We start from the raw sequence: 26,158 nt of genomic DNA, 5'->3' as shown, positions 1-26,158 counted from the left end.
ACAACAAAAGTCACCAAGTTTCATCCCCCTCCGATGAAGCAAAAAAATTAAACAATTTAAAACGTACATGGTTTCGGTCTTTTTTGACCCGAAGAAGCCCAGATTAATTTATCTATCTCAATGTTTTTCCTCGTTGCTTTTTGTAAATATGTTACATTTAATACTAAGCAAAATAAAATAAATAAATAAAAAAATTCTAAAAGTTAGTCAGAAAACATCACTGAAAATGAGTAACCTACATTATGTTACTAAGTTTCATCATGTGACCTGTAATCAGAAACAGACTAAAATGTACCCAGCACTGACAGATACTTCTTCTACTTTTATTTTTTTTTAATTGTTTTCAAGTCATAAATAATGTAGCAGTCAGACTAACATTATCTGGTTGTCAAAACTTCTAGCCTACAAAGAAATAAATAAATGTTTCTGACTGTAAGTTATTCACTGGGAGTTCTGTTCTTCAGTCCTCCTCTGAGATCCTATTGGTGCCATCTCCTTCCCATCGGCAAACGAGGAGTTAAGAGGAACAGAAATGAAGAGGTGAAACATGAACCCAGAGGAGAGCAGAGTAAGATGTGTGCTGGTGTCTTCATCTGATCTCCACTCATAATGCAGGCGCTCTTCACGGATGATCCAGAGGAAAGATGCAAGAAGATGAAGGACAGAGACGCACCGGCAGAAACTGTCAGCGACAAACAGGGTTAGTGTAGCATAAATGAAAGGGAGAAGAAAAATATCAATGTGCGACATCTGTTTTAAGTATTTCTGTTGCATTATCATTTATGTATTCTATGTAATTTTGATGACTTGTGAAGATCAGCGAAGAAACAAGAAGAAGAAAAGCGTGAAGCCCAGCAGATCCGCAGGCACAGAATGTGAAGCTGCGAGACAAGTCGGAGTAGATCTTGAAGGATCTGACCTGTGGAAGAGATTTCATGAGATCGGCACAGAGATGATCATCACCAAAGCTGGGAGGTAATCACAGTTATGCCTCAGTATGAGCTACACTTGTGTTGAGCGTTAAGCCTGGACTGCACTGAAATGAGTGTGTTGTGTTTAGACCCACAGTCTGTTAGTATGTGATCCTTGTTTAATGTTTTTCTTTAAACATTTATAAAATCAGCAAGTTAATGAAGTTACTGAAAAAAATATGCGTTTCAATACTTTGGATACCCTGAAGCTAAAAACAAAAAAGAAAATGGTGAAATCTGTAAACTCGTACACAACTAGTGTCAGCTTGCCAGACTGTATTTGGACTTGTGATTGAACTATTGGAAGTAGTCCTATGCTAACTGTCTGACAGGATCCAGGATGTGTACCTGTAACTAGTCAAACTGCAGTGATGATGTTATAATGTCAGTGTCACGTCCTCAGGAGAATGTTCCCCTCGCTCCGAGTCAAGGTGCACAATCTGGACCCCCACCAGCAATACTCCATTGCCATGGACATCACGCCTGTGGACTCAAAGAGATACAGGTCCTCCAAACAAACAGTTCAATTAATGAATGAATATTGAGAGACTGATACCTGCAGTTGAATAAAACCTCATCTCAAAGAAATGCGTAGTTAGTAGAAACAGACGTAATGACATGCTTGAATCGTGCACTGAGCAGAACGAGGACTTCTTTATTGTCCTGCTCCTCTGTGTCAGGTATGTGTACCACAGCTCTCAGTGGATGGTGGCTGGGAACACGGATCATTCCTGCGTTCCTCCTCGTCTGTATGTTCACCCGGACTCGCCGTCTTCAGGACACAGCTGGATGAGACAGATCATCAGCTTCGATCGAGTCAAGCTCACCAACAATGAGATGGATGACAAAGGCCATGTGAGTAGCATGACTTCCTCTGCACAACTACAATGAAGAATAACAGTTCTATATCTAAACTAAATCAGTCCGTGTGAACTTCAGATCATCCTGAAGTCGATGCACAAGTACAGGCCCCGCATACACGTGATTGAGCTCAGTTCTCTGGAGACTCTGGTTTCTCTGCCGGAGGATGGCGTCTGCTTCTTCTCCTTCCCTGAGACTCAGTTCATCACAGTCACAGCCTACCAGAACCAGCAGGTCACTCAGATCAATACAACACCAGTCTGCTCTTATGTTGGAGCACTTGAGACTCACCTGGATGTAGAGAGTGCAGATGAGTGCCAAGAACTACTGTTATCTTGCATAATAACACCTTTGACAGATTCTGCTAAAACTTGGAGCATGTAATGATAGCAAGTCTTCCTGATTTCAAGCATACGATATTAAAACTATTTATATCTCATAATTGTGGATTTTTTCTGAAAACTGTGAGTTTACTTCTGAGTTGTGAGATAATGAAATGCAATAGTGAGTTATAAAGTCCAATTCAGACTTTGAACTTATGTCTAACAATTCTGACTTTATAACTCACAATTGCTTGTTATGAAGACAGAAATGTGAGATGTAAACTTGCAGTTGTGAGCAAGTCGGACTTTATTTCTCAGAAAGCCATTTTTAATTATAGCTCGCAATTGCAAGTTTATCTCACGATTCTAAGAAAAAAGTCAGAGTGAGATAAAAAGTTGCAATTATATTTTATTTTTATTCAGTGGTGGAAACAGTCTTCCGTATGTGTAAAATAATATCTGCCAAAGCGTTTGACTGATTGTGTATGTTCTGCTACCTTTAAGATAACGAAACTGAAGATCGACAGGAATCCTTTTGCCAAGGGCTTCAGGGAACGAAATGGGTAATGAAAGTTACTATCTGTGTAAACTATAATATATGTGTGCCAAGCTTTAGAAAGGTTTTTCCAGTGGCGGAATAATCTGAAATAAACACAACGATAGATGATTTTTATGACACTTGATGATGTACATATGTTATCAGATTTCTGAAATCTCATTCCTCTGCAATGCATTTTAGAGGCGTGCTGGAGTCGTATGCATGGCACAGTCCCTTTAACCTCCACTTCAAATCTTTTGCTATGGAGCTACCGGGTATGTTTCATTTAGTTATCATTTCAGCTCAAATGTTCATTAACAATAGTTTCCATTAAGAGCCGTCGTGCATTGCTGTGATGTTGTGTAGCTCCAGCAGGCCTGGGTCTCTCCTCCTTCTCTCCAGCTCATCCCGTCAGCTTCTCAAGCCCTCAGTGCTGCAGTCTTCTCACATACAGAGCATACTGCAGCATCTGCCTGGGCAAACTCAACACTTACACTGGGCTGCGGCCCGTGCTCGATCTGCCCTTCATGACGGCTCTCCAGGTACAGAGAGGAGACTCCAGAAGTGCTTCAGCTGGAGACTGTCAAGCTCAGAGAGACGTCTCCCTACAGCTCCGGTTCCCCCGCGAGCCGCCGCTTCTCTACTGTTACTCATCATCTAAAGCTGGCTCACACTGATGCCCCTGATCTCCAATACAGCAGGATCTCGTGAGCACAGAAACTGACTGTAAATATGGACAGTGTGTGAATAGTACCATTTTTGTATGAACAACTTTAGAGAAATAAACATGTTTATGAATCCTTATTGAGTCTATTGAACATTCAATTCATGGAATTAACCCGTTGATTCTGTTGTATTTATAGTCTGTAAGATTAGTAATGTTTTCAGTGCTGTTTGAGAAAAAATAAATAAATAAAAAAAGTGAACTTTGAAGCTCTGAAACTGTAATGTTTTATTTTGTTCAGTGACATCTGGTGCCACATTCAACTTGTTTTCAAATAAATGCACAATTTTCAATCTTAAAAACTCAATGTTAAAATGAATACAAACTCTATAATCATTTAACCATTTCTTATCATTATTTATTCATTTATTTTATTTTTTGGCACGGTAACCAAAATTAGTTTTCTTAATATACTTAGGTTTCAGCACAAGCCACTCTAATATTTCAATATTTTTTCAATAAAGTAATTTTATTTGCACAGAAGAACTATTATAAGGTTTTAGATCAGATATCTTAAATATACATCAGATAACCCCCCCCCACCACCACCACCGCCAAGGCCATGTAATCATTAACATTTTCAGAAGTAACTGTAATTTAAATTACACAATTTTACACAATTACAGTTAAAGTTCACTATTAGCTTAATCAGTAACTATTATTTTTCATATATCCTGGAGAACTACTATATACAGGTTCATAATTAATGTGAAGTATGCATAATTAATTCTAAAGTGAAGATCATGGTAATATACTAGTAATGACACAATTGTTACAACATTTTGCAAAGGGAATTATTATGCAGAACCTTACAAAAACCCACATTGCTTATAATAATTTTAGTCATTACTAGAGAGTTATCATGTAATAATTAGTAATTTCCTAGGAAGACTGGTAATATTTGACTCATTACTAGTCAGTTACCATGACCTCCACATTAGGATTAATTATAGATTATGCACTGATCATATAAATGATGGATTGGTATACAGTAGTTCTAAGGGAGGTATAATAGAGCACTACTGTATTGGACTAAGCACTATTACTTACTAAACCATTAATCAGAGTCTCTTGTTAGTTACTAGAGTGTTTATCTCATTGCTCGTTTGTTCCTGTGTAATCATTCACTAATGATGGACCAGGATTCTGAAGTGTTACCCTCACAGTATATCGTGTAGTGGACTGTGAGCTTATAAAACTATATAGAACACTGTTCATTTGAATGGTGAATAGCAGCATGCATGTGTGGGAAGCGTTGATACTTCTACCTCAATGAGAGTGAAAACTGTCTGAATCAGAGGCACTGTTGTGTTGCTGGATTCACCTTTTCCACAGAACAGCAATAACACCATTGTGGCGAGAGTTAACAAGTGCTAGAACAGTGGGTTTCATGACTCATGATTTATGGTCTGGTTTAGAGACTGGATTTGCCATATAGAATATTTAGCTCCATGTAAGTGTACTGTATGTATTCAGATAAAGTTGAATGTTCTATAAATACAACATTAAATATGTCACTTGCTGATAATAAAGCTGACAGCTTGCACCATATAAGCAATCAAGCAGCTGAGAGTCTATATATCACATCACATGAGTGTACTGTATGTACAGTATGTGGATGTGTGTATCACCAACACTATCTCACGACCAATTCGTACGTATTTTACGAGGTGACTAATTCATACGAATCATACGATTTGTCTAGACCCCAGTGACGGGTAGATTGCAGGTCATTCGTACAAATTCATATGAACTAGTCCCCTTGTAAAATATATACGATTTGTCAAGATATCAGGCTGCTATCACTGACGCTTCTAAATGATGCGCGTAAAGGATACAATTTTGATCATATTGTATCATATGTTACACATTATACATAATAGTCTCGTTTAGTGCACAAGTGTTAAAGCCAAAAGCGACTGTGGCGAGAAATGATAAACATAATCCGATCTTGGATAATAGAGACAAAACTTTAATAAAACTTTGAATAAATAAATAAAACTTTGGGAGAAATGAGGATACCCCAGGTGTCAGGTTCCTAAATAATGTGGGTAAAAAGTTGCTCTGTTGCTACATTGATTGAACCGTAAGAAGAAGTCTTTGAGGTCCATCTAGAACTGAATAGCACAGTGCAGGCAAATTTAGTCTTGTAGGATATAGACAGTATTAATACTGTTCGTCATATTGAATAAAAGGAAAATGATTTTCTCCTGAGGGCACCTCGGCCCAGGAGTGCCTTCAGCCGGTTTATCCAGCTTCCTGTGTGTGACACTTCTCCATTTGATCCATCTGATCCGTGTGTCTCTGACTGGAAGAGCGCAGACCTCAGGATCATTCAGGATCAGGTGATTTAGAGCCGCTGTACTTTGAAGCTGGAGTGTGAGGTCAGCGGCGTCAGGTGCCTGCAGATGCTGCTGTCCGTCCGAGAGCTGATGTTCAGGATGTGTTCAGCGTGGCTCCACTGTCCCGGGCCCCTGTGCAGGTAATTGATTTCAGGGCACATGTCCCTCCCGCCTCAGCCGCTGAGTGTTTAGAGTCCACGTTCCGGCCCGTGGTGCGCTGTCAACGCTAATTCAATTAGAGATGCAGGAGTGTGACTAACTGCAGCCTGATAAGCAACTTTCCATATGTGTGCCTTAACCCCTCTCACCACACACACACACACACACACACACACACACACTCACACTCATGCTGATGTACATGTGCATGTCATTAGACACATTTACGCAATGTTTAACATCTTATCTTTTGTCGACCTTTACGATTTTTATTTATTCAGGCCTATTTATTTATTTTTGCTTTGTGACATTTTAGAAAAACTAACACATTTATAAACCTCTAGTTAAAAAAATAAAAGTAATATGACCTAGACGTGTATCATGCAAATCATCCAGTTGTTTTTCACATCTGATGTGAAATACTAAGATGCCTTTAATATCGATGAATCGGCATGGGTTTACAGTAGACAGGAGGATCACAAGGGAACACTTTTTCAGAAAGTTAAATCTGGATTAGAATCATCTGTGGCCAGTTGTTCTAAAGTAATCTGATGGGATTTTGGCTCGGATTGGATCAAATCTTGAAAATGGGTTATTCTGATCCCAGCAGAAGGGTGGATTTCAGGACAAAAATGTAATAATAAAATAATATATAATAATAAAACTTTAAAACTGGTCCAAAATTGACAACATTTATAACATAATATATCCCCAAATCCTCAAACAGCTGTCAATATCAAACAAAAATATTATATTTAAAGTAGCTTTTTTTTCACAGATTGTAAACTACATTGGCACAATCATCAGAAATGGACAAGTCAGAAGTAGAAATTTGTGTAAATGAAATGCAAAACTAGAATGCAAAACATTGGCTTTTTTTTCTTTTCATTTTTCTCCTTCACCATGTCTCTTTCGGGGCTCTGTAGAGCATTAGTAATCCAGATTTGGAAATCTGAAAAAGCTTGCGTCTGGATTCAGGCTGATCTGTGTCACGCTGTCTAGTCTCTGTTTCCCTGAGTCTCCACTAGTGGTCTCACTTCCCCATAGGCACCTCACCGTAGGCACTACAATTCCCACAAAGCCTTGTCCCTTCATCACAATAATTGCACTCCTGTTAATTGCACTCAGGTGTCTTCACTTGATAGTCATTACCCTGCCTATATTAACCGGTCTTTTTCTGTTGTCTTCATGGAGTCCTTTCATTCCGTCACCCAGTTTCCTCGCCTTCTGAGTCTCCTGTTCCCGTTCCTGTTCCTTCCCTGTTTGTTTATTGTTGGATTTATGGTTTGGATAACCCATTAAATACCACACTGCATTTGGATCTCTCGTCTCCTGTGTTTCTCTGGGTTCCGATCGTAAGAGAAGGACTCCATCCATGTCGAGATCCAGCGGTGTGGGACTTCATTCCCGTTCCCCAGCCAGTATGGTGGAGCAGAGGGCGAAATATATAAAATTAACCACCCTCCGCCAAGAGGGCAATGTGTTCTGGACCCTGGCGGATGGTACGGGATATAATGATGCGGCCCTTAAAGACATTTTCAACACCGGTCTGGATGACCCAGTACCTCGTACCCTCCAGAGTCAAGTCAGGTTCCCGTTGACCCTCCAGAGTTGAGTCAGGTTCCCGTTGACCCTCCAGAGTCGAGTCAGGTTCCCGTTGACACTCCAGAGTTGAGTCAGGTTCCCGTTGACACTCCAGAGTCGGGTCAGGTCACCGTTGACACCTCAGAGTCGAGTCAGGTTCCCGCTGACACTCCAGAGTCGGGTCAGGTCACCGTTGACACTCCAGAGTCGGGTCAGGTCACCGTTGACACTCCGGAGTCAAGTCAAGTCACCATTGATCTTCATGGGCAAAGTCAAGTCACCAGTGTTCTTCATGAGCAAGGTCAAGTCACCGACTATCTTCATGAACAAATGCAAGTCACCATTGATCTTCATGAGCAGAGTCAGGTCACCAATGATCTTCATGAGCAGAGTCAAGTCATCATTGATCTTCCTGAATCCAGTCTAAACACCACGGAATTACCAGAGTCTCTCCACGCCTCTGCTGAACTACCAGAGCCTCCCCACGTCTCTGCTGAACTACCAGAGCCTCTCCAAGTCTCGGCTGAACTACCAGAGCCTCTCCAAGTCTCGGCTGAACTACCAGAGCCTCTCCAAGTCTCGGCTGAACTACCAGAGCCTCCCCACGTCTCTGCTGAACTACCAGAGCCTCTCCAAGTCTCGGCTGAACTACCAGAGCCTCTCCACGTCTCGGCTGAACTACCAGAGCCTCTCCACGCCTCTGCTGAACTACCAGAGCCTCCCCACGTCTCTGCTGAACTACCAGAGCCTCTCCACGTCTCGGCTGAACTACCAGAGCCTCTCCACGTCTCTGCTGAACTACCAGAGCCTCCCCACGTCTTTGCTGAACTACCAGAGCCTCTCCACGTCTCGGCTGAACTACCAGAGCCTCTCCACGCCTCTGCTGAACTACCAGAGCCTCCCCACGTCTTTGCTGAACTACCAGAGCCTCTCCACGTCTCAGCTGAACTACCAGAGCCTCCCCACGTCTCTGCTGAACTACCAGAGCCTCTCCTCGTCTCGGCTGAACTACCAAAGCCTCTCCTCGTCTCTGCGGAACTTCCAGAGCCTCGTCACGTCTCAGCCGAACTCTCTGAGCGCTCGACTGATCCTGTCGTGGCCACGGAGGCCACCCTTAACTTGTTCATGTTCTCTGATTCAGACTTGCCTAACCAGAATTGCTCTCCTGTGTCATCGATCCCAGTGTGGTGGTCTTCTGCGCCACCCGGGTGGGCTTCTGTCTCGACCTCACGGATGTGGTTGTCTTCTGCACCGCCCTAGTGGGCTTCTGTCTCGACCGCACGGATGTAGTGGTCTTCTGCGTCGCCCTGGTGGGCCTCTGTCTCGACCGCATGGATGTGGCGGTCTTCTGCGCCGCCCGGGTGGGCTTCTGTCTCGACCGCACGGATGCGGTGGTCTTCTGCACCGCCCTAGTGGGCTTCTGTCTCGACCGCACGGATGTGGTGGTCCTCTGCGCCGCCCGGGTGGGCTTCTGTCTCGACCGCACGGCTGTGGTGGTCTTCTGCGCCGCCCTGGTGGGCTTCTGTCTCGACCGCACGGATGTAGTGGTCTTCTGCGTCGCCCTGGTGGGCCTCTGTCTCGACCGCACGGATGTGGTGGTCCTCTGCGCCGCCCGGGTGGGCTTCTGTCTCGACCGCACGGATGTGGTGGTCCTCTGCGCCGCCCGGGTGGGCTTCTGTCTCGACCGCAGGGATGTGGCGGTCTTCTGCGCCGCCCGGGTGGGCTTCTGTCTCGACCGCACGGCTGTGGTGGTTTTCTGTGCCGCCCGGGTGGGCTTCTGTCTCGACCGCACTGCTGTGGCGGTCTTCTGTGCCGCCCGGGTGGGCTTCTGTCTCGACCGCACGGATGTGGCGGTCTTCTGCGCCGCCCGGGTGGGCCTCTGTCTCGACCGCACAGATGTGGCGGTCTTCTGCGCCGCCCGGGTGGGCTTCTGTCTCGACCGCATGGATGTGGCGGTCTTCTGCGCCGCCCGGGTGGGCCTCTGTTGGGTGGGCCTCTGTCTCGCCGCCTGGGTGGGCTTCTGTCTCGACCGCACGGATGTGGCGGTCTTCTGCACCGCCCGGGTGGGCTTCTGTCTCGACCGCACGGCTGTGGCGGTCTTCTGCGCCGCCCGGGTGGGCTTCTGTCTCGACCGCACGGATGTGGTGGTCTTCTGCGCCACCCGGGTGGGCTTCTGTCTCGACCGCACGGCTGTGGCGGTCTTCTGCGCCTCCCAGGTGGGCTTCTGTCTCGACCGCACGGATGCGGTGGTCTTCTGCGCCGCCCAGGTGGGCTTCTGTCTCGACCGCACGGAATGCGTTGGTCTTCTGCGCCGCCCAGGTGGGCTTCTGTCTCGACTGCACGGATGCGGTGGTCTTCTGCGCCGCCCTGGTGGGCTTCTGTCTCGACCGCACGGATGCGGTGGTCTTCTGCGCCGCCCTGGTGGGCTTCTGTCTCGACCGCACGGATGTGGCGGTCTTCTGCGCCGCCCAGGTGCGCTTCTGTCTCGACCGCATGGCTCCAATTCCACCTTGCTTCTCTCTGGATTCCTGCCCTGTCGGTTCGGCCCTGGGCCACGGAACGTTATGTTCCTTCCTGGACTTGTGTTTTGTTGTTGTTTTGTTTTTTTGCTCTTCTTCTCTCTGTTTCGCTCTGTGGACCTGGCCCTCCGTCCCTCCCCCTGATCCTCCGCCGGTCCACCTCCCTCCTGGGCTCCTTGTTTTTTTTTTTCTCTCTGTTTCCCTCTATGGACCTGGCCCTCTGTCCCTCCCCCTGATCCTCCGCCGGTCCACCTCCCTCCTGGGCTCCTTGTTGTTGTTTTTTGCACTTCTTGTCTCTGTTTCCCCATTTTACCTGTCCCTCCGTCCCTCCCCCTGGTCCTCCGCCACTCCACCTCCCTCCTGGTATCTGTGTTCTTTGGTCTCTTCTTGTGTTCGGGTGGAGCATCTGGTAGCTGCTCCGTGGAGGAGGGGGTAATGTCACGCTGTCTGGTCTCTGCCAGCAGATGGCAGTAAATGTCTTTATGAGTCATTCATTCGATTCATTCAAATGGCTGATTCATTCAGGAACGAAGTAAACCACTCTCTTTATGAATCATTGGTTCACACAATTTGTTCAAAATGAGGATTCAAACTAGACACCGATGTGTGGCTCACAGATGCAAAAACACCTAATATTTTGTTTAAAATTTAACACAATATTAAATTCTTATATACTTAACTGTTGTATAAAATCACATTTAAACTTGTGATGTTTGAGACAAAAACAGCACTTGTGTGAAACTGCTCTGGCTGCTTGTGTGAGATCGCTTATATGATATGAAATAAATATGTGATGGCCAACATCTTCCCATCAGACATGCTCTGTCTGTCAGTGAGTCGAGACAGACGGGTTCCATGATCCTGACACCACCTGACATAACCAGAACCCACAGTTAAAATAGTATGCATAAACTCTCTTTTACACATAGATTCTGAGATCAGTCCCAAACAATCAGACAACACTACATTGTCAAAGATTGTTGTTTAAAAAGCTGCATTCAAAGTCTCTTTGGTTTGAATGCGGCTTGCGTTTGATGATTTCCTCCGTCTCTGAGCACGTGAGGCTGAGACACGAGCGAGATGAGAGCTCAGTTCTTTAGCACAGGGATGTGTTGAGAAAAGTACTGTTGACTCAAGACACTTTTAAAGTGGGAAAGTGATAGGGCCAGCTGCAAAATGCAATAAAAACAAATTAGAAGCATTAGCACATATGTGAGGAAACACTGGCTTAGGCAGATGGCAGTTTGTGTGTGTGAATGATGGAGGCTGGGGAAAGACTTTTATTGCACTGATTGGACACACATGCCCCGGCAGATCAAGCAGAACCAATGCTCTCTGCTTCCTGCTCTGTCCGGAGAAAATTCAGTGCTTCAAAAAGGGGAGCAGGAACATGAGGATTCAAAGCATCTGCCAGCAGAACAGCTGTATCATCGGACAGCACAAACACTTAGTAAGGAAGTATAACATTCGCCCGTTTGCAGAATCACACACTGTTTATCCATGCTGCTGTAAGGATTTAATATGCACTGTTTGCAGAGCTTTCACAGCCATGGTGTAGACAAGCTTCTCTCTAAAGCAAAAAAAAAAAAACAAGAATATATATATATATATATATATATATATATATATATATATACAGGTCCTTCTCAAAAAATTAGCATATTGTGATAAAGTTCATTATTTTCCATAATGTAATGATAAAAATTTAACTTTCATATATTTTAGATTCATTGCACACCAACTGAAATATTTCAGGTCTTTTATTGTTTTAATACTGATGATTTTGGCATACATCTCATGAAAACCCAAAATTCCTATCTCAAAAAATTAGCATATTTCATCCGACCAATAAAAGAAAAGTGTTTTTAATACAAAAAAAGGCAACCTTCAAATAATTATGTTCAGTTATGCACTCAATACTTGGTCGGGAATTCTTTTGCAGAAATGACTGCTTCAATGCGGCGTGGCATGGAGGCAATCAGCCTGTGGCACTGCTGAGGTGTTATGGAGGCCCAGGATGCTTCGATAGCGGCCTTAAGCTCATCCAGAGTGTTGGGTCTTGCGTCTCTCAACTTTCTCTTCACAATATCCCACAGATTCTCTATGGGGTTCAGGTCAGGAGAGTTGGCAGGCCAATTGAGCACAGTAATACCATGGTCAGTAAACCATTTACCAGTGGTTTTGGCACTGTGAGCAGGTGCCAGGTCGTGCTGAAAAACGAAATCTTCATCTCCATAAAGCTTTTCAGCAGATGGAAGCATGAAGTGCTCCAATATCTCCTGATAGCTAGCTGCATTGACCCTGCCCTTGATAAAACACAGTGGACCAACACCAGCAGCTGACATGGCACCCCAAACCATCACTGACTGTGGGTACTTGACACTGGACTTCAGGCATTTTGGCATTTCCTTCTCCCCAGTCTTCCTCCAGACTCTGGCACCTTGATTTCTGAATGACATGCAAAATTTGCTTTCATCCGAAAAAAGTACTTTGGACCACTGAGCAACTGTCCAGTGCTGCTTCTCTGTAGCCCAAAAGTGGCTTGACCTGGGGAATGCGGCACCTGTAGCCCATTTCCTGCACACGCCTGTGCACGGTGGCTCTGGATGTTTCTACTCCAGACTCAGTCCACTGCTTCCGCAGGTCCCCCAAGCTCTGGAATCGGTCCTTCTCCACAATCTTCCTCAGGGTCCGGTCACCCTTCTCGTTGTGCAGCGTTTTTTGCCACACTTTTTCCTTCCCACAGACTTCCCAATGAGGTGCCTTGATAAAGCACTCTGGGAACAGCCTATTCGTTCAGAAATTTCTTTCTGTGTCTTACCCTCTTGCTTGAGGGTGTCAATGATGGCCTTCTGGACAGCAGTCTTACCCATGATTGCGGTTTTGAGTAGTGATGTGTCGTTCTTGAACGATTCGTTCATTTTGAACGAATCTTTAATGTGACTCGGGAAGAACGAGTCGTCTCGGGGAGTGATTCGTTCAGTCGCGCATGCACATTATTCTATAGGTTCTGTTCTAGTAGTAGTGATTCACCTGTCAGTCAATGCAGTCTTGAGCCGGAAAGAGAATTGATTAGTTCATAGTTCAGGTCTATCGGGTTTTTGACTCGTTCCTTAATCACGTGACAGCCCCATACGCTAAAACCAATGCAATATGAGCCGGAAAGAGAATTGATTAGTTCATCTCATGAGTCTTCGGGTCGGGTCGAGTCATTCCTTAATCACGTGACAGCCCCATGCGCTAAAACCATAGACAGTAAAAGAATGCAGTATTGAACCGGAGAGAGAATGGATTAGTTCATCTTTCGGTTCTTCGGGTTGTTCGTTCTTTTGTCCCGTGATGTGACAACATTGGCTAGAGTAATTATTAAATCAGATTGTCTTTATAAACCATACTTTTGTAACATATGACACTTTATAAACATTAAAAACACTGTGTACATACTTATTGTTGTTTATTGTTTATTTTTGTGCCAGAAAAGCTTTGTAACAAAGAGGACAACTATTCCAAAATAAATCAAAATAATAAAAAAGTAAATAATTAAAAATAAAATTAAAATTAAAAGATAATAAAGCCACAGGGTCTAATAACCTTAACAAATGAACTTTAAAAGTACAATATAAAAAAAGAAAAAGAAAAACTAAATATTGCACAACAAGCTTTGCTTTTTTTATATAATAATTTAAAATGAATACATTTTAAAATAAATAACACTTTTGTGCCAAAATAAAAACTTTATATCAAAGAGGATAACTATTCCCCAAATAATTTTAAACCATTTAAATAAAAATAAATGAAAATGAAGAGATACTAAAGCTACGGAGCCTTATAACAATAACAAATTACCTTTAAAATCACAACAACAACAAAAATATTGCACAACAAGCTAGTCTTTTTCTAAATAAATAAAAATAAATAAACTTTAAAATAAATAACACACTGTGGCTATATTTTTAGGACTTGCTTTAAGGCATGTTTGCATTAAAATAAAAAAACAAGCTCCCTGACCTTGGATGGGCTGAGTCTGTTTCTTCTATCTGAGATAATCTGCCCAGTTTTAGAAAACAATCTTTCAGATGGCACAGATGTGGCCACAATGCAAAGTCTTGTCTCTGTGACTTCAGAAAGGCTTTTGTATACTGGTGAACATCTCCTCCACCAGGCCAGAGGGTCTGATGTGCGGGGTAAGAGTGACTCTGCAAGGTAGGCCTGCACCTTTATAGCATCTGAGGTCTTAGAAGAGGTAGCAGAAGGCCTCAAGCTTGCTACCCTCTCGTCAAAGTCTTCCCAAAACATGGCCCCTGCACTGGATCTGAAGTATCCTCCTCACTCTGAGCTGGGTTAAAACTGTTAAAGCTGAAGTTATCATAACCTTAATGTTTTAAACTAACATTAATAATTCAAATTCAAAATTTTATTTGCTTTTAATGTATATGTCATTATGTCCTTTTTTGAGCAATCTTCTTATACATATATTACACCAATATGTCAAGTTTGCCTAGGAAAAGCAATTATTATACTAGCAAACTCAAAATTGGAGTAAAAATGAACAAACTAGTATAAATACCTTTTATTGTAAGCTTGAATTATTATATTATTATATAGCCTAGTGTTTATTTACCGATAGACAGTCAAAAAGACAAATTAATCAATATTTTATTTATAACAGGGTTTTATTTATTTATAAAATAATAACAAACCACAGATCCTCAACAAACAGTAACAAAAACACAGTGACAGAAAATGTCAGAAATAGCGTATGGGTCTGTCACGTGATTAAGGAACGAGTCAAACTCGACCCGAGACCCGAAAGACTCATGAGATGAACTAATCAATTCTCTTTCCGACTCAAGACTGCGTTAGTTTTGCGTATGGGGGTGTCACGTGATTAAGGAATGACTTAAACCCGAGGACTCTTGTCAGATAAGAGGTGAGGTGAGCTAATCACAGACTGAAGACCCAGGTAAAGAATGATTTTTTTTCTGTATCTTATAGCATTTTAGTTTTGTATTGTTTTTAGTGTGATCAACGTTTGCGTAAGTACTAGGTGTGTTGGGGAAGTAACACATAACATTTTCATTACATTTTGCTAAAATGAACGAAATGAACGAAATGACTCGAAAAAAGATTCGTTCATTTTGCTGAACGAGACACAAAAGTCTGAGTCGGTAAAATGATCCGAACTTCCCATCACTAGTTTTGAGTAATGAACCAGGCTGGGAGTTTTTAAAAGCCTCAGGAATCTTTTGCAGGTGTTTAGAGTTAATTAGTTGATTCAGATGATTAGGTTAATAGCTCGTTTAGAGAACCTTTTCATGATATGCTAATTTTTTGAGATAGGAATTTTGGGTTTTCATGAGATGTATGCCAAAATCATCAGTATTAAAACAATAAAAGACCTGAAATATTTCACTTGGTGTGCAATGAATCTAAAATATATGAAAGTTTAATTTTTATCATTACATTATGGAAAATAATGAACTTTATCACAATATGCAAATTTTTTGAGAAGGACCTGTATATATATATATATATATATATATATATATATATACAGGTGCTGGTCATATAATTAGAATATCATCAAAAAGTTTATTTATTTCACTAATTCCATTCAAAAAGTGAAACTTATATATTATATTCATTCATTACACACAGACTGATATATTTATATTTTTAGATTAATTTTGATGATTATATCTGACAACTAAGGAAAATCCCAAATTCAGTATCTCAGAAAATTAGAATATAACTTAAAACCAATACAAAGAAAGGATTTTTAGAAATCTTGGCCATTTGAATAGTATGAAAATGAAAAGTATGAGCATGTACAGTCGTGGCCAACAGTTTTGAGAATTACATAAATATTGGAAATTGGAAAAGTTGATGCTTAAGTTTTTATAATAGCCATTTGCATATACTCCAGAATGTTATGAAGAGTGATCAGATGAATTGCATAGTCCTTCTTTGCCATGAAAATTAACCTAATCCCAAAAAAACCTTTCCACTGCAATTGATTGCTGTCATTAAAGGACCTGCTGAGATCATTTCAGTAATCGTCTTGTTAACTCAGGTGAGAATGTTGACGAGCACAAGGCTGGAGATCATTATGTCAGGCTGATTGGGTTAGAATGGCAGACTTGACATGTTAAAAGGAGGGTGATGCTTGAAATCATTGTTCTTCCATTGTTAACCATGGTGACCTGCAAAGAAACGCGCGCAGCCATCATTGCATTGCATAAAAATGGCTTCACAGGCAAGGATATTGTGGCTACTAAGATTGCACCTAAATCAACAATTTATAGGATCATCAAGAACTTCAAGGAAAGAGGTTCAATTCTTGTAAAGAAGGCTTCAGGGCGTCCAAGAAAGTCCAGCAAGCGCCAGGATGGTCTCCTAAAGAGGATTGAGCTGCGGGATCGGAGTGCCACCAGTGCAGAGCTTGCTCAGGAATGGAAGCAGGCAGGTGTGAGCGCATCTGCATGCACAGTGAGGACAAGACTTCTGGAAGATGGCCTGGTGTCAAGAAGGGCAGCAAAGAAGCCACTTCTCTCCAAAAAAAACATCAGGGACAGATTGATCTTCTGCAGAAAGTATAGTGAATGGACTGCTGAGGACTGGGGCAAAGTCATATTCTCAGATGAAGCCCCTTTCCGATTGTTTGGGGCATCTGGAAAAAGGCTTGTCCGGAGAAGAAAAGGTGAGCGCTACCATCAGTCCTGTGTCATGCCAACAGTAAAGCATCCTGACACCATTCATGTGTGGGGTTGCTTCTCATCCAAGGGAGTGGGCTCACTCACAATTCTGCCCAAAAACACAGCCATGAATAAAGATTGGTACCAAAACACCCTCCAACAGCAACTTCTTCCAACAATCCAACAACAGTTTGGTGAAGAACAATGCATTTTCCAGCACGATGGAGCACCGTGCCATAAGGCAAAAGTGATAACTAAGTGGCTCGGGGACCAGAATGTTGAAATTTTGGGTCCATGGCCTGGAAACTCCCCAGATCTTAATCCCATTGAGAACTTGTGGTCAATCCTCAAGAGGCGGGTGGACAAACAAAAACCCACTAATTCTGACAAACTCCAAGAAGTGATTATGAAAGAATGGGTTGCTATCAGTCAGGATTTGGCCCAGAAGTTGATTGAGAGCATGCCCAGTCGAATTGCAGAGGTCCTGAAAAAGAAGGGCCAACACTGCAAATACTGACTCTTTGCATAAATGTCATGTAATTGTGGATAAAAGCCTTTGAAACATATGAAGTGCTTGTAATTATATTTCAGTACATCACAGAAACAACTGAAACAAAGATCTAAAAGCAGTTTAGCAGCAAACTTTTTGAAAACGAATATTTATGTAATTCTCGAAACTTTTGGCCACGACTGTACAGCACTCAGTACTAAGTTGGGGCTCCTTTTGCCTGAATTAATGCAGCAATGCGGCGTGGCATGGAGTCGATCAGTGTGTGGCACTGTTCAGGTGTTATGAGAGCCCAGGTTGCTCTGATAGTGGCCTTCAGCTCTTCTGTATTCTTGGGTCTGGCATATCACAACTTCCTCTTCACAATACCCCATAGATTGTCTATGGGGTTAAGGTCAGGATAGTTTGCTGGCAAATTAAGAACAGGGATACCATGGTCCTTAAACCAGGTACTGGTAGCTTTGGCACTGTGTACAGGTGCAGAGTCCTGTTGGAAAATGAAATCTGCATCTCCATAAAGTTGGTCAGCAGCAGGAAGCATGAAGTGCTCTAAAACTTCCTGGTATACGGCTGCGTTGACCTCTGACCTCAGAAAACACAGTGGACCAACACCAGCAGATGACATGGCACCCCAAATCATCACTCACTGTGGAAACTTTACACTGGACCCCAATCAATGTGGATTGTGTGCCTCTCCTCTCTTCCTCCAGACTCTGGGACCCTGATTTTCAAAGGAAATGCAAAATTTACTTTCATCAGAGAACATAACTGTGGTCCACTCAGCAGAAGTCCAGTCCTTTCTGAAGCGAGACGCTTCTGACGCTGTCTGTTGTTCAAGAGTGGCTGGACACAAGGAGTGCGACAGCTGAAACTCATGTCTTGCATACGTCTGTGTGAAGTGGTTCTTGAAGCACTGACTCCAGCTGCAGTCCACTCTTTGTGAATCTCCCCCACATTTTTGAATGGGTTTTGTTTCACAATCCTCTCCAGGGTGTGGTTATCCCTATTGCTTCTACACTCTTTTCTACCACATCTTTTCCTTCCCTTCTCCTCTCTATTAACGTGCTTGGACACAGAGCTCTGTGAACAGCCAGCTTCTTTTGCAATGACCTTTTGTGTCTTGTCCTCCTTGTGCAAGGTGTCAATGGTCGTCTTTTGGACAACTGTAAAGTCAGCAGTCTTCCCCATGATTGTGTACCCTACAGAACTAGACTGGGAGACCATTTAAAGGTGTTTGGAGTTAATTAGCTGATTAGAGTGTGGCACCAGGTGTCTTCAATATTGAACCTTTTCACAATATTCTATTTTTCTGAGATACTGAATTTGGGTTTTTCCATAGTTGTCAGTTATAAACATCAAAATTAAAAGAAATAAACATTTGAAATATATCAGTCTGTGTTTAATGAATAAATATAATATACAAGTTTCACTTTTTGAATGGAATTAGTGAAATAAATAAACTTATTGATGATATTCTAATTACATGGCCAGCACCTGTATATATTAAATGTTGTCACAATTATGAGCAAAGAGTAAATGAAGTTAAATCCTTCTGGTCAACATGTCAGCGAAGTAAGAAGAAGTGATCGTTGCTTTGAATGATCACACCAAGCCGATGCCCAGCTGTTCAAAAAGTTAATCTGGTTTTCTATCCAGGATCAGGTCATTTTTGTCCCGGTTTTTCAAACCAGCATTGGAGTGGATCACCCTGATACAGATACAGACTCATCCGGAGGACCAGATCCTGAGCTCCAGTCACAGTGCTCATATATGACAAAACAACAGGTAAAGCAGTCAGCGTGCATGGGGTCAAATTTGTCTGGCCCATCACTAATGATTACATCATCGTTATTAATATACAGTGATAAATGAAAATTACACTTTGGGGGGGGGGGGGGGGGGCATTTAACAGACATTTCAGGGATTATATTATGGGGTCCAATAATGTCATTGTTAAACAAATAAAGTGCAAACCATTTTGACCAATAAAGTTGTATTCCTGAAGTCCACCCTCAAGGCCTAGCTGTTAAAAGGAAAATTTATTGGATTTTAGCTTGGATAAAATTAGATCAAATTTGTATAAAAAACTGGGATACATTTGAAAAAACACATAAGGAACACAATGTTATAAATGAAATAAACATTTTAAGTAAACTAAATCTATCTGTCACAAGTCAGTCAGGCTCATCACCCACAGCACTCCCTGACTCGAGCATTAATCACCAGCACCTGATCTCATTCACTCTCCACCACATTAAAGCACACACCTCAGACACTTTCATTGTCTGATCTCATAACTGCACAGCGGGAATCTCCCTGTTCCAAGTTACCTGCATTGACTCCTCTAACTTACCTTTCTACCTGAAGGAAAAACCTGAAGGAACACAAGGTTATAAATGAAGTAAACGTTTTAAATAAACTAAACAAACCAAGTACACCGTTTGTATAATGCAGCATACATACACATTGACAGTTTGCACTTGATCTTGATTTGATAGAAAAATAATCTTTTAATCCTTTTAGCACCAAAAAAAAGTGCATAATATATAAAATGGATAACCTAACCCTGGATATCAAAAAAGGATTTTCAAATCCACGATATTCAGATTCAGATTAGATTGGGCCCAGAATAATCCATATTAATTAATATTTTTGGTTTATTTTGATCAACATTTTGAACAACACATACTGAATCCATACCAAAGCCAAGACTGAATTCCGTAATATAATTCAATTTCAGAATCCTTTACTTTTGAACAACTGGACGTTGCACTAGAGCAGTTAATAAACTCATCACAGCAATGTGCTCGGCAGCTCATGCATCAGTCAGAGGCTGCTGATTATGATTGGGCCGGACAGAGGATTCGTGTGTCTGTGTCCAGGCAACACACTTGAGCAGGAACTCAGATTGGTAGCAGATAGCACATGCTGCTAATGAAGGCTTGGAATGCAAAAGACCACTTCCGTCCTAGATGGGCTGTTTGATCTTCATCTGTTTCTTGCTGAGGAGCTGGAACAGAGGAAGGAATAACCGAACAAGAGCTGCTATTAAAGCTGACCTTTACAGCTCCTCAGATTTGTGAGAACAGATAAATACAACTGGAAAATAATTAGAAACATGTATAACATACAGTGCTAGAAATACATATGCAACGTTATTAATATTATTACCTGTACATATATTATTTTACATTGGGTTAACCTGAGGAAATAAAATAAGAAAAAAATACAACAAATGCAAACATAAATTATATGCATTTATTAAGAAACTCAAATTGGAACATGTGAGAACATAAAATAACATAAAAGAACATGTGACAGTAAAACCAAATTAAACTGATTTGCTGAGTAGAGAGAAACCATTTCTGATTTAAGATTTTACGTTTATAGCACCATCATGAGGTGAAAGGGACCATATGCACGTGTCTGTTGAGGATTTGCACTTTTCACATTCATAGGACACAGGCTTTGGATGCAAGCACACAAGATTATACAAATGTTTAACAAAACTGTCACATTTCAAGCAAGCAAAATCAACAGAACAAGACTTGGACTTAGTTTAGGTGAGACCACCTAAGAACAAAATAAAGCAAACTGAACAACAAACAGTACATTACAACAAGCAGTGGTTCCAGTACAATGTGACTTCACTTTAAACATTCTGTGCACTTTACTATGATCACACACTGATGATTGTTGTATGTATCTCAACATGCCTGAGCATCAGACTCCTTAGCTGCTGTGACAACTGATCACATTTTCATTCATACTTTTTGAGAATCACTAACTCTTGCTTATAACAAAATCGGACAAATATTTAATATCTTAACTGCCTTTGAACGCACAGATGTGTGCCTGAGTCACTGCGGCACTGACAGAACTGATGCAACACTATAAATACAATAGAGTTAGATCTAAATCTGGAGGATCACTCATAGCGTCATTATATATCGTCATAGCATTTTACCACAGGGCAGTAAGGCATAGACATAACAGTCTGACTTTCTGTAAAGCCACTTTGAAACACTGTGTATTATGAAAAGCATCATTGCATGCACACATCAGAATTTGCACATTCTGAACCAAACACTCATTCACCAACTCATACTCTCTCTCCGGGATCGTCAAGCGCCTTGCACAGAACTATTAAGATGCTAATCACCGACATCTTAACTGCACTTAATCTCTTAACATTAACATTTTAGGACAGTGCATAATCCAATAAAAGGGCAATGAAAACACAACTTCCATGTTTTTCATGACCGTGGGAATCATGTGGAATCATACACATTATTTTTTAAACAATACCATTACTTTGTGATACACAGATCACACAAGAGGAATTACATTACGATGAAGGATAAAAACCTTCTGCTGATGTGAAAAGTGAAACTGCATTGTGTATAAAATCTGAAAAGATTTTCAAATTTCAATTTTCAAAATATTACCAAGCATTCTATCATCTCCATGTACAGTATAATGAGAGATAAAGAGTAACAAAAGAACTTGTTTCTGAATACTTCTTTATAGATTTCTTGATTTCTAAATAGTCTGCATAATGAATACAAATCACATAATTTAAGACAGTGAAAATGCAGAAAATGATTCTCCAATTCTGGCAAAATTGCTATCGACATGTTTAGCATGAAGCCAGGAATCTGTAGACAACAAAATGATTTTCTGATGAACATTCCAAATATCGTGAGTAAAAACCTAAAACCTTATGACCTATATGTGACACTTTCACCAAACAGGGCATGCTCCCAGATCATGGTGCTAATGAGGTGCACCAAGTTTTGAATATTTTGATGAAAAAATTCCTGAGCTATAACATCTAATTTAATTTTGGGTAGGTCTCCCTAAATTCATATCATCATTCTGTGCAGCTTAATCCTTGGATCATCCAAGTCAATTTTGGTAAGAGTCTGACAAAATTTAAAGGAGGACTTTCTGTTTCAAAATGCTTCATACTTTAAAAAAAAAAATGGAGTTAATAAAGATAATAAATATTTTCACCATGAAGAGACTTATTACATTTACATTTAAATGTAATCATTTAGCAGACGCTTTTATCCATAGCTACTTTCAAAAGAGGACAATAGATGCAGTCTAACACAGTACACATAACAAATGAAAAATAGATGTCATAGAATAGGGAGGGTTAGTGTTAGAAGTCAAGTTATTATTATTATTATTATTATTATTATTACAACAACAACAACAACAAAAACTGAGTGCTAGTGTTGGAGGGTCAAGTGTAGGTATAGATGAGATGTGTCTTTAGTCATTTCTGGCTGAAGATTCAGCTGCTCGGTAAAGGAGTGCAGAGTCAGTGGTGGTTTTGTAGGCAAACATCAATGCCTTGAATTTTTTATGAGCAGCTATTGTTAGCCAGTGCAAACTGATAAAAAGAGGTGTGACGTGCTCTTTTTTTGGCTCATTAAAGCCTAATCTTGCTGCTTGCATTCTGGATTAATTGTAAAGGTTTGATAGAACTGGCTGGAAGACCTGCCAAGAGGGCATTGCAATAGTCCAGCCTGGACAGAACAAGAGATTGAACAAGGAGTTGTGCAGCATGTTTCTGAAAGAAAGTGCCTGATCTTTTTGTTGAATAAAGCAAATCTGCAGGATCGGACAGTTTTAGCAATGCAGTTTGAGAAAGTCGTGGAAGTTGTGGAAGGAGTTATGGTTGATGCACTTGCTGGATGGAGAAATTGTGATGATGTGATGGGTTGTCTGAAGCCACAAGCAGTTCTGTCTTGGCAAGGTTGAGTTGAAGGTGATGGTCCATCATCCAGGAAGAAATGTCTGTTAGACAAGCTGAGATGCGAATAGCTACCGTGGGATCATCAGGATGGAATGAGAGGTAGAGTTGAGTGTCATCAGCATAGCAGTGGTATGAAAAGCCATGTTTGTGAACGACAGAACCTAATGATGCCATGTAGACAGAGAAGAGAAGTGGTCCAAGAACTGAGCCCTGAGGCACCCCAGTAGCTAGATGTTGTGACTTGGACACCTCACCTCTCCAAGATACTTTGAAGGACCTATCTGATAGGTAAGACTCAAACCACTGGAGTGAGGATCCTGAGATGCCCTTTGCCAATAGGGTTGACAGGAGGACCTGGTGGTGAAATGTTTCAAAAGCAGCAGACAGATTCAAGTATTGAATATTTGGAAGCCTCTCTTGCCAGTCTTAGGGCTTCAACAACTGAGAGAAGGACAGTTTCGGTTGAATGTCCACTTCTGAAAACAGACTGGTTTCTGTCCAAGAGGTTTTTTTCAAGAGTGAAGAGAAGGATGTGAATGAGTGCATGTTTGCTGTAAGATGTGTCTGATAGTTTGTGGTGTGGAGAATTGTGCACTGATCGTTGAAATTACATTAATGAAGAATGTGGCAAAGTCATCAACTGTTAAGTTGATGAAGGTAGGTGAGGACAATGGAAGGGGGGACGTGTTTTTAAGAGCATGCAAGAGTGAGATGAATTGTTAAATCAGTGAACTAAGAATTTTATTTCCAGGACAAGTGTTAAAAGGGTTAAAATGTAAATTTTAGCTGGAGGTGGCGCTATAGAGTTGGTCCTAGAGACAACAAAGTCATACTGCCTTTATAGCTATGTGTGCCAAATTCACGAGTTCACACTGTGAACAGGAAACCCTGTCTGGGGCAAAGGCTCCGAGCTCGGGAATGGACTGAACCTAGTGTACATCCCCGTATATAAGTGTAGTATGAACTTGAAGTGAGGAGATGGGGTGGAGGAGGGATGCTGCTAAACCGTCAATGGATATTGGTAAGTCAGCTGTATTTACATCATGGTGTTGATTAACTTGAGTGTGCTCCACCTGTGTTAATTAGGCTAATTATATGACATATAAATTATATGCTCACACTATTGGAATGGGTGGGCTCTACCAGCTGATGGGAGGAGAGCAGCATGATTGTATGGCCTGACTGGAACAGCTCACGGTTTCGGCATTCAGACTCTATTGGCTGACAAGACCCTGCTGATCAATGGTCTGGAGGGCAAGTGGCTGACCAAGAGGGCCCACGAAGCCTCTGACTGGAGATCAAGTCTCAGAAATACGGATGAGTGGGTCCTCTAGGTTTGGCAGATAAAAAGGCTTTGGTCCGTCTGGCAAGGGGGAGTCTTGCGACATCCACGGCGTCAGATGGATAAGTCTTGCTTGCGGGCAGCAAGTTTAGAAGCCCAACCGGGAGTACTCTCACCAACGTCTGACAGGAGATCAAGACTCTCTGCATCAGACGGTTTGGTATTTTACAGTACATGTACTTACAGTTTACTTAGAGTGTAATTATCTAAGAAAGCATTGGTGATATAATGTAACTACATGGGGAGGTGTTAGGTTTAGGGGTTGGTTCAGGGTTAGCACCTAGTTATTATAATTGCTGTAATAAGTACATAGTATGTACTGTACATGAGGAACAGGACTGTAAAATAAAGTGACTTTTTATAGCATATGTTACAGCTAATAAACAGTATTATTGCTAAAGGGAATCTTATCACTTAAGGGAAGGTTTATATATATTGAAACCCAATATTGTCAACAATTAACTAGCTATGCAAACAAACCAGTGTGACATACTGGTATAAACACACTGCTTACTGTACCGGATACTGTACTACCGGCACACAACCCTTCCTAAACCTTAGCAGATCCAGTGCCTCAGAAACAACACTGTGTTCTTTAATGATCTTAAGAAAGATGATGTGCATTGAAAAAAGAGACTTTTATGATTAAAAAAAAAAAAAAAAAAAAAAAAAAAAAAAAAATATATATATATATATATATATATATATATATATATATATATATATATATAAATTATATTTATACAACTAAATCTAATTTGGCCAAACAGCCTTTCAAAAGTCAAGTATTTCAAAGGGATGTTCCATTGTATATATGTGCATGTTCCGTCAAATTTACACTGCTTTAATAAAAAAGTATTATTTTTCAAGTTTTTTTTCATAAATAATGTTGCTACCTAAACTACTATAGAATATTTATTAATGATGATAGCTTTTCATATGTAAGAGCTTTACTATTATTTTAGATAGTATATAGTATAATATTTGGGTTATGACAATGCTTGTGCAGAACAAGAGAAATCATGTACAATAACAGTCCTATTTTTTAAAGCAATTATTTAAATAATTCTTAAACAAAAGCTTGTCAGAGCTAAGGGCTTACGTGATGTCCTTTTTCACATCTTAAATGCCCATTCACACAGATTGAAAACAAGACTATGCCCTCTCACTGATATTCTTATAATAACCCCGAACTGAGGCTCAACTGAGCTTCCACAATTACAATTGCTTGCTTTATATTTAATTCTAAATGCTTGTTTTGGTTTCATCGAGCGGAATTCAGCAGAGAGCTACGTACCATCCGCGTCACCGACGGCGTCCTCCGTGACGTCACACGCATTCGGGCGGGAGCTCAGCGAAAGGCCAGACGCCAACAAGACATTTCTAATAAACTGTGCTGGAGTCCATTTAGGTAGGGGCGTAGTGACGTCGGATTTATTTATGGAAATTCGCAAATTGCCATCATGTACCGAGAGCACTGGCTTGAAACACTTATGATGTCCTGTAAAACGTAGCCATATAAGCCTATTAAACAATACTGTAACTGGAGACAAAATATAGATATCAATTCTCTGCTTTTATGGGGAACGCTTAGCACTTTTTGAAAGCAATTTCCTATTTTCTAAAAAAAAAAAAAAAACGGTAGGCTATAGTCTCTATTTCATTACAGTATTACACATTATAGAGTTTGGTCAGGCTGTACTCCATATGTCCAGAAATGAACCAGTGAGAAGTGCCTAATGCATTGGACATGACAAGTCTGTCCGGCTTTCACGGCAGAGATCTGTCTATCGTTGACGTGTGCAGCAGGGAGGGTGATTGATGC

The 26,158-nt window shown here is 41.2% G+C and overlaps 1 protein-coding gene and 1 long non-coding RNA gene across 3 annotated transcripts; one reads left to right on the top strand and one right to left on the bottom strand.

Annotated features, from left to right (window-relative positions):
* Positions 1-659: 659 nt before the first annotated feature.
* Positions 660-3,054, top strand: tbx22 (T-box transcription factor 22). 2 transcript variants are annotated; one of them, XM_059516831.1, is made up of 7 exons: positions 660-700; positions 816-975; positions 1,375-1,476; positions 1,652-1,826; positions 1,911-2,066; positions 2,660-2,718; positions 2,895-3,054. In XM_059516831.1, exons 2-7 carry the CDS (start codon positions 953-955, stop codon positions 3,025-3,027), a joined length of 648 nt encoding a protein of 215 aa, XP_059372814.1. In that variant the 5' UTR covers positions 660-700; positions 816-952; the 3' UTR covers positions 3,028-3,054. The 2 variants fall into 2 exon arrangements, with proteins under 2 accessions (XP_059372814.1, XP_059372813.1); XM_059516830.1 differs by lacking the exon at positions 660-700 and having other exon boundaries at positions 732-975.
* Positions 3,055-19,953: 16,899 nt separating this feature from the next.
* Positions 19,954-25,894, bottom strand: LOC132110237 (uncharacterized). Its single transcript, XR_009424627.1, has 2 exons — positions 25,631-25,894; positions 19,954-20,234 (listed from the first exon to the last, which is right to left on the bottom strand). It is a non-coding gene; the product is annotated as an uncharacterized LOC132110237 (long non-coding RNA).
* Positions 25,895-26,158: the final 264 nt, after the last annotated feature.

The sequence above is a fragment of the Carassius carassius genome, chromosome 29 (genome assembly GCF_963082965.1).
Source record: "Carassius carassius chromosome 29, fCarCar2.1, whole genome shotgun sequence".
In the NCBI taxonomy this organism is placed as follows: Eukaryota; Metazoa; Chordata; class Actinopteri; order Cypriniformes; family Cyprinidae; genus Carassius; species Carassius carassius.
Note: the sequence above shows the minus strand (reverse complement) of the source record. Positions and strands in the feature narration are given on the sequence as shown.

Excerpts from the sequence above, each read along its gene's own strand:
- tbx22 (XM_059516830.1), top strand. The coding sequence starts at position 740 with ATGTGCGACATCTGTTTTAAGTATTTCTGTTGCATTATCATTTATGTA. Across the intron at positions 2,067-2,659 it reads CAGCCTACCAGAACCAGCAG|ATAACGAAACTGAAGATCGA; the intron begins GTCACTCAGATC and ends GCTACCTTTAAG. Across the intron at positions 2,719-2,894 it reads GGCTTCAGGGAACGAAATGG|AGGCGTGCTGGAGTCGTATG; the intron begins GTAATGAAAGTT and ends AATGCATTTTAG.